Source organism: Myotis brandtii, unplaced genomic scaffold, assembly GCF_000412655.1.
Source record: "Myotis brandtii unplaced genomic scaffold, ASM41265v1 scaffold326, whole genome shotgun sequence".
In the NCBI taxonomy this organism is placed as follows: domain Eukaryota; kingdom Metazoa; phylum Chordata; class Mammalia; order Chiroptera; family Vespertilionidae; genus Myotis; species Myotis brandtii.
In genome coordinates this window covers 2624490-2639438 of record NW_005362534.1, presented here as the reverse complement: position 1 = coordinate 2639438, position 14949 = coordinate 2624490, and the positions used below count along the sequence as shown (strand labels likewise).

At 33.4% G+C, this 14949-nt stretch overlaps 1 protein-coding gene across 6 annotated transcripts in view; it reads right to left on the bottom strand.

The window, feature by feature from the left end:
* Nucleotides 1-14949, bottom strand: part of CNKSR2 (connector enhancer of kinase suppressor of Ras 2) — a 243332-nt gene that overhangs the window by 119733 nt on the left and 108650 nt on the right. For all 6 annotated transcript variants that reach the window (XM_005870966.2, XM_005870967.2, XM_005870968.2 and 3 more), the window contains exon 8: nt 13421-13489. In XM_005870966.2, coding sequence (XP_005871028.1) covers nt 13421-13489 — 69 coding nt within the window. The remainder of the gene's footprint in view (nt 1-13420; nt 13490-14949) is intronic.

The following is a 14949-nucleotide window of genomic DNA, read 5'->3' as shown; positions in this document are numbered from 1 at the left end:
ATATACAACAGTGGTTAAAGGAGAGTAAAGAACACAATATGTATTTTTAAATAACTTTATTCCAGAACTCTGGGCAATAAACATGAGTTATTTTTAGAAACAACAAAATGAGCAATATAAGTGGATATAGTCCATGAATAGTAATATTCCAATGAAAAATAATGAATTTTATGAGTTACCTAATTAGGACTGTTTGTTATGGATGGACAATTTTCATAAAATGTCAGAACCAGAAAGGCAACATTATTTAAAACAGTAAAAGACAGTGATGGGGAAATCATATCTACTCTAGGCATTATAATTCTAGGTGATTAGAAAAAAAACAAATTTATTATTCAGTTGTGCTCAGTAAGTCAAGAGCTATATTATCTGTTGATTATTGATTCAATAAATGATTACAGTAGATACCGAACTGTTAGGCCAGGTTCACATAAAAATTACTGAGTGACAATAATGCTGGTTGAATAATTCAGACTTTGTGTAACATTATTTTCGATAACAGAAGGAGGTTTTAGCCCTATCATTCCCATTCCCGTATTTGTATACACATAAATGGCAACCAAACATCATGCCTCTTACTTGAAAAGCCCCCTTTACTCAGTACTTTCTCAAATTCCATAATTTGGATCATTTCTTCATTACTTTCTATCTTCTCTACTACATAAAATTCTTAACAATTGTCCCCATTTATTGGATTGTATCATGTTCTATTCAAGAGCAAATAGGACATGGTCCTAGAGCTCCAGAACAAATGATTCCCAGCTCTGTGATATCCTAACATATCTTCAGCCATACAATGAAGTGTAGTGAATACTTTAAATTAATTTATTTCTCTTTAACTGTTATTGAGATACTTATGGTTGTCAGATTATAAGGGGACATGATATCATAGATGGTATGACAAAGTGAGGGATGTACGTGTTACAACTTCAAGAAATTTGGGAGCCCCCATGTTAGGAACTAAATGTAATGGTATACACATTTCAAAATAGGTAAAAAATATAAATGCATGTTAACCATCTTTCAAGATTAGCTTTCCATTTTCTCATTTAAGTTTATGACTATAGTTTTAAAATACTAGGCATGGCCCAGGCATCGTGGCTCAGTGGTTGAGCATCAACCTATGAACCAGAAGGTCATCGTTGGATTCCTGGTCAGGGCACATATCCAGATTGCAGGCCTGATCTCCAGTGTGGGTCATGCAGGAGGCAGCCGATCAATGATTCTCTCTCATCATTGATGTTTCTCTCTCTCTTCCTTTCTGAAGTCAATAAAAATATATATTATTTAAAAAACTTTAAATGTCAGTTCACAACTCAAATCACAAATAAAATAAAATATTAGTCATGACAGACCTTAATTAGAAACCATGTGAAGATATAATAGTAATATGAAACATGATTTAAAAGTGTTCTTTACATACATTGGCTGTAAGGAAAATCTTTCTGTCCTAGGAGATAGAGGGAGTTTTGACAGAAGGAAGAAGGGATCCTAGTGGACACTAATTTAGGGGTACAATCCATTAATATGGGAAGAAATTGAATAATGTAAAAAGCCTTAAGAGACCATGGTTATGGATACATGAGAAACATTTTAATAATCAAAGATATCCAAAAGGGAATTGGCTAATTTGTGAAATAGTGAACTCAACACCAAAAAGGATATTTCAGTATTCTTGCACAGGCTAAATGATTAGATTTCCAAAGTCACAACACATTCTGACTCTTATTAACAGAATGGATTGGAAAATGCAAGTAGATGCTATGACAACAGATTAGCTTAAGTAAAGGAATGTGGTCCTGGTACATCTCTGATTAATGTCTTCCATCTTTTCTTTTACTTCACAATCAATAAATGTAGGTATTTCCTCTAGGCTAAGTATTAGACCCTTTCTAATATTTCATGTGGACTTCTTACAGTAAACACTTCTCTTCCCAGAGCTTCTAATAACAACTTTCTGCAAATGGTTCTCAAATCTTTCTAACCATCCCTGCTTCCTATTCAGAACTCTACTGACATTTCCAACAGTTCAGTTCATCCATACTAATGGCTACTGAATAATCAGTACCAATAATTCACTGTGCTAGATTCTTGACATCTACATTGCATTCCTTTTATATATATGTATTTTCATTCTTACAACAGCCCTATGAGGTCAACTATGAAACCAATTTTACATATGAAGAAACTGAAGCAAAAAGAAATTAAGTTTTCTTGGTCAAGATTAGAAATATAGTTAAGTGGTAAAGCCAGAATTCTCATTCAAATCTGTTTGATTCTAAAGCACAAGGCACTATAAAAGCAAGCATCCCCCCCCATAAATATCCCATTGGTAGTTCAAATGAATGTTACATTTAACATTTTAAAATCAAATTCATTATCCCTGCTCTTATTCAACAGCAACAACAGAAGTCCCCACTACCCTTTCAAGTTTGGAGTGTGGTCTCACTTATGATAGCCTCCCCCTTTAAGTACATGTGTCCTAAAGAATAGATCCTAGCAACTAATGCTTCTTCTCACTGCCTTAGTTCTGGTTTGGGTACCTAATTGCTAGACTTACAAGAGTCCTAACTGGTCGCTCTGCTTCTACTCCTTTGTAGCTCCAAAATACTGCTACAGTGTAAGTATTTATCCCTTCAAGCCAGCTAAAAAAATAAATTACTCAAACAGGTCCTTTGTCAATATGGCCATAGCTGTCTCCTATTATTTCCCTTTAATGTGATTCTCAAACTTTAGCATGTGTTAAATTCACCTGGAAGGCTTGTTAAAACACAGATTGCTGTTTAAACTTCCAGAATTTTTGATCTAGTAGGTCTGAAGTGGGGCCCTATAATTTTCATGGTTTTTTTTGCAAGTTATTAAGTGGTGCTGATGCTACTGGTCTGGAACCACATTTTGAGAACCACTGTACTATACAAAGAGCTTCTTGAAGGCACTGACTCGTTCATGTCTAGAATATTTAGGTGTTTAATATGCTAAGATTAGGTATTATAATTTATAAAATCAGTAACTCTTGTGTGCCTTCCATGCATCATGGATAATATGGCGCATGCAGCACAGTCTGTGCCTCACTATTGAGCAGGGGAAAGAGATGAGCAGGTAAATAAACCTTTAAAATCAAGTAAGAGAAGTACCTTAATAGGGTGAATACTGGGTGCAATTGGATCCCCCAGCAAGGGCATCTAATCAATCCTTGAGGGTTCAGAGAAGGTTTCATAATAGTCTAAGCTGAATTTCTTAGGAGTTGGACAGGTGAAGGGGATGTGGAGGATGAAGGAGTAAACAAAGCCATGAGACAAAGTATCACTAGTTTGAGCAAATTTCAGTAGTTCCATATGGGTGTAAATGTTGGTGGACCAAGTACATGTTCTCCTCAAACACTGCATTTAATCATGGCCATGTCTTTGCAGAATCACTCTTCCTTTTTCTAGAAAATTTTCTCCCGCCTTTAAAAACTGACTTATCTGTGAGGGCATGAGTGAGGGGGTAATGGGGGGATAAGGACACATATGTAATACCTTAATCAATAAATAAATTAAAAGTAAAAAAATAAAAAAATCCGACTTATCCATAATGGCTCATAGTAAATGCACTATTCATCATAAAGCCTCTTACAGCTAAAACCATATTTTTCCCATGTGAATCTCATAGCACACTGTATATTTCTAGTGACATTTTTTCACATTAAAGTTGTATGTTTCCTCACACCCCAGTCCTCTCCACCTATCCTCATAAACTGGATTTTGAGTGTCCTTTTTATTTTATTTTTTTTTTTTGAGAAAAACTTACTCTTATTTATCTGGATAAACCTGCAATCAATAATGTGCCTTAAAATGACAGACACATTATTTGTTAATAACTTGACTACTGAGATGATATGGAGGAATGAGAACACATGTTTCAGAGACAATAAAATGACTTGAAATGGAAAGGGAGTTTAGTTTTGTGTGTAAAACGAAGATGTAGTATTAAATTTTTCTCTAATATATATAATTGATACTAAAACTATAACAGTCATTCTTTATTCCAAATTACCAAATAAACTTTCTTATACATTAATATTTTTAAAAATAGTATTTATATCTTGAATACTCTCACAGTGATGTGATTATGACAAGGAATATAAAAATGGATATAGTTTCTATTTGTCAATGAAAGATTCTGCCTAATCATACACATTATGTAAACACTGTTGAAGTTTTTCCCCAGAAAAAATATTTTGTAGTGGTTATAAATAGTCCAAGTTTCTCTTCCTCAATATGTTAATGGAATATGTCACTCACATTACATTAATGGGCTAGAATGAACTTTTTAAAAACCACCATATGCATCTTACCCAAAATATGTCTTATTATCAGCTACAGATAATGTTTTTCACATATGCTGAACTACTACTAATATCTTCCTTATTGTCTGAGTTAGCAAATGCCAGTGTTTCTAAGCAGTTACTAGTTTATCATTTACTAGTTTACATGTTATCCCCAACTTGTACATTGAAATGTATTTTACATACAACATAACAGGATTAAAATTTCTTAAGAAAATCTTTAAGGTAATCCCAATTGTTAAAAGCCAGAGGGGTTCTGCTTTCTTGTGGATGGGGCTTGTAATTGTTTTGATCAGGCTGAAGCAAACACCAGAGGTTCCCAGGTGAAGGGTAACATAAGTGGGCAGGTCCTTGGACAAAGGGTTACTTGATTAGGAGCAGAAGAGGCTTTGGGGTTGATGCTGAAAGATGAGAGACTTCCTTTTCTCTTGGTACTACATAGAGGGAAGAAGGTTTCTCTGACTCCTTTAGGACTTGCCCTAGCCTATCAGATTTCCAAACAACAGCTGGTGAATTATTTGACTAATATATAAAAATAATCTCTACCCTATGGTCCCCGGTAGTCAAAGTTATAAATAGGCATAAAGGTAAGAATTTAAGCCTATCAACCTTCCTGTCACAGTTGCATTTGGAGATACAAGAAAGCATCTATATACCTAAACACAAGAAGATAGGACATTTAAAATATTTTCAGAGGTATTATCCTTCACAAGACAAAGTACCAGATTCATTAACATTTACACATGCTTTTATGTATTCACATGCTCTTACTCATAGGCTGTAATTTATAAATGATACCTTTCCACAAAGGAAATTTCAGATGCATGAGGTGTGCCTGTATGAATGTCTGATGATGAGTCACGGTATACACAAACGTCCTTCTGCTCTTTTTAAAATCACTGAGGAGACTTAATTCAATATACAACCCATCGCACCATGACTAATGACACTATGTTTGCCACATTTTTTTTGGTGCTGAGGTATTTATTAGTGTTCTGTTCCTTTGAATTACTAAAAAGTTATTGAAGTATCTAATGAATTCAACATTTTATGCTGATGACTGCCTTTCTTTAGCATAACAAGCTACGTGGAAGAAATGTCATACAGTTATAAATATTTCAGAAGTAATAAATTTTGATACACAATATCTTTCAAAGATGCGTTAGAAATACTAAATCTTTAGTACCGATCTACAGACTTCACCTTCACCTAAATTATTTCCTCCCACAAAATACGAATGAGAAAGTCTTATATTACCCTATAGTTTATTTTGAGATCTCCTAATTTTACTATTCCACGATCTTTCACTTACTGAAAAGAAATAGAGAATTACCCATGGTTCAAATATAAAGGAAAATAAGTTGAAAAGTATGTATTTACTTATGTAAATATATGCAAAAATTGATTTAAATTTCAGCAAAATAATTTAAATAGGTAACTCAGAGTATTCAGAGTTGTGCCAAGGTGTCTCTATTTTAAATAAAACCTTAGTATCGGTATTTTTACAAATATGACTAGAAGAGATTACCTTGGGAAATGATAAAAGCAATATACATTTGACAAGAAGAAATATGGAAATTAAGTTTTATTTTCATCAAGAAAAAATTCCATAATTTTACATCTTTATTCATCGAGGCACTATTATTAGTAGTTCATCTCACATCCTCCTTCTTAACTTTAAAAGTCACTTACCCAGTGAAATAAGACTACATCAAGGCATTTTAAGGCATCTTTAATGTGGTTTAATTTTACAGTTCAACCTGGACCAGGTTGAGCTACTCAAAATTTGAATTTACATGTTTTAATAATTAATACTTCTATGTGAATTTCACATAGTCATGTATATAATATACATGTGTGTATTATATTTAAAGAGAAAGCACAGAGAACATAATTTCTCACTGGTAAAAATGGATAGAGAGCCCAAGAGAGAAAGGAAAGTTGAGCACAAGAAGAAGCTAGTAATGTTATTTTTTCACCTATTGCATACCATCTTCTTGGAGTCTTTTTCTGCATAACCAAGAAGTTATGAAGGTTAAATCAGAATTTTTTATGGACTTATGAGAAAGCTCAAGGAAGGAAAGAATCGTAATTATATTTTTCTTTATGTTTTATGAATCACCCACATCCTTGTTGCCAAAGGTGATACATTTCCATATCCTTTTACTCTCATTATCTCCTCTTACCTATAACTTACAGTGATTGCAGCCTTTGTATCACTGATGTTTATGCATCTGTATTAAACTGATAAAAAAATCTGTGGGTATAGTTTAGCATCTCCAACACAAACTTTCTTTCCCTCCTTCCATTTCAGTAAGACATGGGTAATGTTGCAATCTCTAAAGACTAAAGGTTTATTTCAGGGCTTCATGGTTCACATTCGTATATGCTATAGAAAACTAAATAGAAGCCAATTTTATTTTTCTTTCATTATCATTCATGTGTCCTTTAACTTTTCTAAAACATAAAACTGAGTGAGTCTGACAGCCTCTGCTAGTAGGAAGATAATCATATCAGAGTGAAAGACTGCAGGAGCAAATCTTTGATTATACTACAGAACCTCATTCCCCCACCAAAGAAAACCAATGATATATTTTGAAAGAACCATAAGAATACAGGTTTTTTTTTCACTAAAAATTTTGTGAAGATATTTACATGGGTTAAATTTTAAAACAATTTTGGGTTTGCATATATTTGAAAATCATTACATTTCAGCCATTCCTTCCTATATGTCATTTCTGTTCTTCTTGCAAAGATATTAGAAATATGTGTATTTTCAAATAAAAAGTAGAGTCCTAGTCACCAAAGCTAAGAGATAAAAGAAAGCATTGTTATATAAAAATCTACAGTTCCTATTAATAAGAATTATGAGAAAAATAAAGAAAATATTTATACTTCTAAAAAAGTCATGCTTAAATTGAAGTTAGAAATCCAAATGAGAATGGAACCAAAACCCTAGTATTCATAAAGGAATATGTTTAAAAATTTATAACTTTGTTATGAATAATCTTTATAATGTCACTTACTGGTAGACATTTAACAAAGATATGTTTATTTGAAAATACTCATAAATATTGCAATAGAAGTCTGTATTTATCAAAACGAAACCAAAGCATGTGTATATGTGCATATATATAGCTAAATAAGCAACATTCTAAATCTTCTAAAATGAAAAAATTTAGTTTATGAACTTCCATCATGCTGATCAGAATGTTAATATAGTGGATGAGGCATTTATTTGAATCTGATGGCTAAATAACATAAAATGAATTTTAGATGAAGGATTTAAGATTTTGCTTGAATTCCCTTTATTATGGTGTTCTAAGGTGTTTACCTATCATGTAATAATGTTTTATTTTCATCAGGCAGTTAAATGTTATCTATTAATTAACACCCTTCCCCCCAGACTGAAATTGGATTAGGCAATTATGACTGGTCAATATTTGCCTTTTTGATAGGGGTAGGAAAAGGACTGCAGTATTAATACTGACTTGCAAGTGAGTTGCACACTTTATAAGTAGGTAAGAATATCAGCCAATAGATACATTTTAAACGTACGCAATAATCATTTATAAGGAAATCTTTTTTTAAAATTCCATGTAAAATAACTTGATCATATTAAATATATTCTACACTGAAAGATGTAGTCTAATAATAAAAATAAATTGGAGTAACCATTTTTAAAAGCAATTACTCTTTTCCTGGGGAAGCTAGTAAGAATTCAATAAATAAGAAAGAAACAAATCAGGATGCAGAGATCTGCAGAGAAAATAAATCAGTTAACAGCAAGTTACTATTATTAAGACATCATACAACTTAGTCTCCTTTATATGAAAACTTAAGATAATAAATTTTAGTCTGATAACAGAAAAATCATAGAATATTATTAGATAATTAATTAATTGATTCCTCTAGGCAAAATAAATCTATAGTCATATCAGTATGTGGTACTTAAAGCCAATTTCCACACATTCTCATCAAATCCACAATGTTCAAGTAAAATAAAAGAAATGAATATGATCATATAAACTACACACTTATAAAAGGTAGAATCTGAAATAAAACATTACTATGAGTAACTGAAATCTATGATGCATTGTTTCCTTTAATATTTGGTAAATGTCTCTTCATGATTTTCCCTTCTTAAAGAGAACAATTCACTTGCTGTTTTAGAATACCAATTTCTTAGAATCCTAACACAGTATTTTAGTGTATTATCATAACTACTTATTAAGCAATATGTTAAACACCATGCTAATATAGTTAATCTCTACACTCCAGCAGCATCTTGTGTTTACCAGAATAAGATGTGAGGTGCATCAGAAATACTGCTATTTGAGGTCTCAGTTTTCAATATTTTCAGTATAAAGAATTATAAGAAAAATACTTTCTCCTTTGACAAAGGAGAACAGAAGAAAATAGGCAAGAATAAAAACATTTAAGAGAAATAGTTAAGTGAGAAGAGATGGAGATGGTAAAGGAAAAAGGAAGAAAACGAAATTAGAAGTCTAAAAAATAAAGACAACAGTTTAGTAAATTAAAAAATATATATAGAGAGAAAGCACATCTGGGGTTAGCTGATACCATGGTGTTGATTGCAATAAAAGAGCCACTCCTACTGCTGAAATCCAGGAGCAGGGTGGTAGGGTGAGAGGGAAGGTTAGGGAGATCTGGGCTTTAATGGGTCAGCACACTCTCCATCCATTCTATGTTGGCTTTCCCTTTAATCAATACTGTTGTTCTGGGTTCAAGGAAAAGAGGAAGAGAATAGAGAGAAAAATGGAAGTCTAGAATGAGAATAAGAGAGTAATGGAGACACCTTTGAGAATTATAAAAATGAAGTCAGAATGAACTTTACAGATGACACAATAGTCCTTTAATTTGTTCCTTGCCATCCCCTCCACCCTCTGCCATTACCAGTTTAAATCTTGCTCAACAATGTTCACCAGTTGGGGGTCGTAAGAACCACTAGTTTATAGTACTCATCTTCCATCTCTCCCTAGTCAATACCCAACATCCTGACTATTTGCTGCAGTCTATCTTCTTCTTGACTATCCCAAACTGGTTATTTTCCATTCCAGTAGCCTTTATAGCCACATCTATTAAACCATTTATTGATGGAATGTAGTCACGAGGTTCCAGAAGACCTTTCAAAATAATAGGAATATTTTTTAATATTTACACAAAATAAAATGATTTTTTCCCCAAATGTTGGACTCAACCATCACATATCTCACTCTTTCCAATTATATTTCTAAGAAGAAAATATCTGTTTTTAGGATGGATAGAAGCTGTAGAACACTTACACACCAAAAAGAGGATTAACAAGAAATTTAACAAATTCATTAAGGAATATGCCCAAATAGATAACTATAAGTATTAAGTAGTCTCATCAGCTAAAAAACGTTAAAAGTGCATCATGAGGGCAGAGTTGCTGATTCAAGCTATGCCGAGGTATCTCCCAGAAAGAGGGATGTAGTGGCAGATGAAGTGGAAAAAATCCAGCAGCCTTTGAGGAGTTGGATCTTCACTGGCGGGGAAGATATGCAATAGGACTCAGTCTGCTTTGCTTGGATGTTCATGATTTTTTCTTCTTCCTACCTGGCAGCCACAGTTTCTCAGCCACAGAAGTATGTTCATTTGAAAAGCTTAAAAGCCACTTACAATAAAAATATAGCAACATGAAAAAGAACATAAAACTTCCAGTTTCATTTCAAATAAGAAAATATACTTTTTTTTAAAAAAAAAGGAACAAACTCGAAACACACATCTAATTGGACATCTTGAAGATATACCATACTAACAATTTTAAAAAAATAGTATTTGAATTCATCTGTGATTCATTCAACTTTCTCAGAGTCTTAGGGAAAAAATTCAAATTGCTTTTCTATATATTTTTAAATAAGAATAGTTATCAGAGTTTATATTGTACATTACTAACTATAGTAGGAAATTTTGGAATTACAGGTAAATACCAACTACCAACTGAGCTAATAACATTTAAAATATAAGACTGAACATTATTCTTTTCATTATTGAGTCGAAGTTGTTATAGAATCATATTAACAATATCTCACTATTTTGGCCAATTAATTACTGGATTAAAATATTAAATATATATTTCAAATGTGTTAAGCAACACTTTAATGTAATTATTATATCATAACCAACCTCTAATGTCCCTGGTAGGGATAGAAGGGGTAATTGCAGACTACAAATAATTTATACTTTTTCAACTAATTTGTCTACCTACCAAAGTTTTCATAGTAAGAAAATCCAGAAAATTTCCATTTCACCACCTCTGAATATTGTCTAATAAAAAACTAAAAGCACTATATAGACCACAATGCAGGCTACAGGAAGAAAAAGAGGGCAAAGCAGGCTGTATTTTATGAAATGTACCATTATTGCACAAACATGCCTCTCATTTGAACACAAAGATCTGGTAATTGATCACATTATTAAAGAAGACTAGATTAATGGAATTAACATATTTTTCTTGTCAGAGAATGTCTTCATTGTTATCCAAAATCAATTAGTAGGTTCTAGTAGCAATCTGCCAAGAAACTGGACTCCGATTGGCCCAACTGTTGTATCAGGTAAAAGGAGGAGAGGGAGGACAAAAGTTAATTTTTATTAAGCCACTAACGTGTGCCTGGTGTTGTGATGTTTTACATATCTATCTGCAGGAAAGAAGTGAGAAACTTAAATTTCAACACCATTTCTAATTTCAGTTCAGCTGATTCTACCCCAGTTATGTAAATTTTCACTTACTTTCCTCTTCTCTTATCCTTGGTCCCACTAAATCGCTCACTGAATCCTGAGATTTACTTAGATGATTGCTAGAATTCTTTCCCTTTTGTTTGATAATTTTATAATTTGAGTTTGGGGAGGGAGTATAATAAAACTAAAATAAGAGCATGGGTCTTAGATTCATAGAGTTTTTAGTTGTGGGTAAGTTAAATAATCATTCTCAGTTTCAATTTTCACATACACCTTCTCTGTAGTATCTGTGTAAAGAATAAATGATAAAATAAGTAAAATACTTAATATTATGCTTGGCACACTACAAGAACTCACCAAATTTTGGCTTTGATTATTATTGTTATAAAAAGGGAAAATGATTCTTAAAACCATAAGTCAATTTCAGAGTAAAAACTGGAAGCAAGTTCCCCCAACCCTTATTCTGTGCAGTTTTCAATATTTTATATTATTCCTGTGATGCAAAGATACATTTAAATGTTCTCACAGTATTTAAATATCATCAATCCATATAGATTTTATTAGTTTACTTGTAGCACTTAAAGACTTTCATATTCATTTGATAAATATCAGATTCTTTGCTCCACAAACAGTACTCTTTAAACAATTTATTTTTCATTAGAGAATAATTTCTACCCTCTTAGAATTGGCTAACTGGAAACTGGTCTAACTATCCAATGGATGTCATGTCTGTTAAGGTCAATTTGGAGAAAGAGAGGCAACATGAAGCTAGAAGGAGAAGCTGCCTGTCTAATAAAGCAGCTGCTTTATCCCACTACCCAAATCCTCATCCGAGGGGACAAGTAACTTTAGTCAGGACAACCACTTTGTATAGTTTCTAGTAATGAGAATTTTCTCATCATCAAAATTGTCATCGTGTACAGAGGCTTTTTTAATTACTAACATTCTGCATTATTTCCTATTAATCTCACACCCATGTGTTTAATTTTTAAACTTTCATTAACTTCTATTCCCTTAAATAATGAACTCATTAAATAAACATCATAATTTTAATTATCAGTTTTCAGGGGTCTCTCTAAAATATCACAAACTTTTCAGTTTATTCAAAGACAGAATTAAAATGGCTTCTGCCTTAAGATCAGAATCACTGAGAAAGATCAGATTTGTCACACAAGTCTTCTAATCTCCCCCAAAATAGCCTTTCTTTTTAAAACTTCTCCTATGACTAGAAAATGCAAAAGCAAATTTAATTAAAGGTACAACAGGAAATTATTACTCACTTTGAAGAGTTAGTGACCTATAAGAATATTTACCAGAATAAAACAATTTTTCTCAAATGATAATTATATTAATAATCAGATTATTTTATCTACATTTTTAGACAAATCATTTTATTTTGGCAGAGATAGGATAACAAAGTGAACCAACCTAGAAACAAAATAGTCTTAAATAAAAATCATATAATGTTCAGTTTCTAAATCTGAGATTTAAAAAAATAGCCCTTGAAAATCTACCATAGACACAGAATGTCACTGTCATTCTTAGCCTAAAAAAGCATCCGTGAGGTTCATAAAGCAAGAAAATTTTATGAACTTATTTAATTAAGTGCAATAGTTTTAAAACTAACATTGTAGCCCAGCCCGTGTGGCTCATTGGTTGAACCAAGGGCTCACTGGTTTGATCAGAGCATATGCCTGAGTTGCGGGCTTGATTACCAGTAGGGGCGTGCAGAGGCAGCTGATAGATGATGTTTCTCTCTCACCAATGTTTCTCTCTCTCTATCCCTCTCCCTAAAATCAATAAAAACATATTTCTTTAAAAATAAAACTAACACTGTAGTTCTCTTTTGGGAATTGAAGAGCTATTTCAGCTATTAATGTTTAAATATTTTTTAAAAAATTGACATTTAAAATAAATCAATTACCAGGCAATTTAATGAACAAATCAATGCTAAAGTAGATGAAGGAAGGCATGCTATTATAAAACATATCAACTAGGACATTAAATACTTTGAAAAATAAGACTTAAAAATTGTATCAAGAAAAGGATGAATTTGTATGCATTGTGACTTTAATTTCTATTCCAAAATTATTACCCCAGTCCATGGGGTGTATAATGTTATCCTATAGCTGTCTATATAGTAATGTATATCTAACCTCAGCCACCACCCACATTCCTCATGTTCTTTAAAAACTGTGCCTTAACATTTCATCAAATAATTAAGAGGAATAGTCATTCAGTTATTTTTTAAAAAGGTTGTTGAATTATTTTATACACAAACAGGTATTTCATTTCATTGATATTATTTTAAAGCTTTAACAAAACTTTATATTCGTTCCTCCCACTGACTCATAAAGTAATTATACATACCACAGTCTGATGATTAACTTGAATCACTTCATCGCCAGCATGGATTTTTTTGCACCGATCTGCAGGTGACTAAATTTAACATAAAAGAAACGATACAGAACATAACTTTTATCAGTCATCTCCTCTTTCTCAAACAGTACAATAAGTTCATCTCTTTATATTAGATCAATAATTTAATTATAATCTTCAAGGAACTAAGCAAACAAAAGGTTACTAATATTTAATATACTATTTGCATTCTATGTATAACTAATGGTAGGAAGTAGAAATGCAAACAAATATATAGATATTTGTTACAAAAGACCAATATGTTTCTGAGAGCATTAAGGGAAAATAATAACTGGTAGTACCCAGTACAAACTTTATAGACAAATTCTACTAGGCTCTACTGGGCAACTGGTTCAAAAATACAATTAAAAACATTATGTTTTAAAATTTGATCCTTTCTATTTAATACAAATAATTCACATTAACTTTAGCAAATAAGCATTTTCAAGTATATACTATGATCAGCATCAAAGCTCTGTCAACTGATGATTAGATTACTAATTTATTTCATCATTAATACTATCAATTCCAAATAACTTAGAAAAGCAAATTAATAGATGAACAGCCATTAGTTCAGTTACATTATATAACACTAGAGGCCCAGTGCACAAAAATTTGTGCACTCGGGGGGTTCCTTCAGCCCGGCCTGTGCCCTCTTGCAGTCTGGGACCCCTCGGGGGATGTCCACCTGCTGGCTTAGGCCCGCTAGCCGGGGGATCAGGCCTAAGCTGGGAGACAGACATCCCTCTGGCTGTCCGGGAGCCCTCGGGGGATGTTCACTTGCCAGCGGGGAGCAGGCCTAACCTGCAGTTGGACATCCTTAGCGCTGCTGAGGAGGCAGGAGAGGCTCCCACAACCACCACTGTACTGGTAGCCATCAGCCTGGTTTGTGGCTGAGCAGAGCTCCCTTTTTGGGAGCGCAGTGACCACCAGGGGGCAGCTCCTGCATTGACTGTCTGTCCCCTGGTGGTCAGTGTGTGTCATAGTGACCAGTCATTCCCAGTCGTTCTGCTGTTAGGGTCAATTTGCATATTATCCTCTTATTATATAGGATAGAGGCCTGGTGCATGGGTGGGGGCTGGCTGGTTTGCCCTGAAGGGTGTCCCAGATCAGGGTGGGGGTCCCCACTGGAGTGCCTGGCCAGCCTGGGTGAGGGGCTGATGGCGGTTTTCAGGCTGGCCACGGCTGCAGGCTGGAAGCAGGTATTTGGGATTTATTTATCTTCTATTATTGAAACTTTGTAGCCTTGAGCGGAGCTCAGGGCTGGCCAGGGCAGGTGGGAAGCTTGGCTTCCTCCATCGCTGGGGCAACCAAGCTTCCTGCTCGCTCCAGCTCCGTGGCCGCAGCCATCTTTGTGAGGGACTTATGGAGTGAGGGTGTGATGGTTAATTTGCATATTACTCTTTTATTAGATAGGATTCTCTATCTAAATGTCTAATTATAAGAACATTCCATTTCATATTTTTCATACAGTATAATAC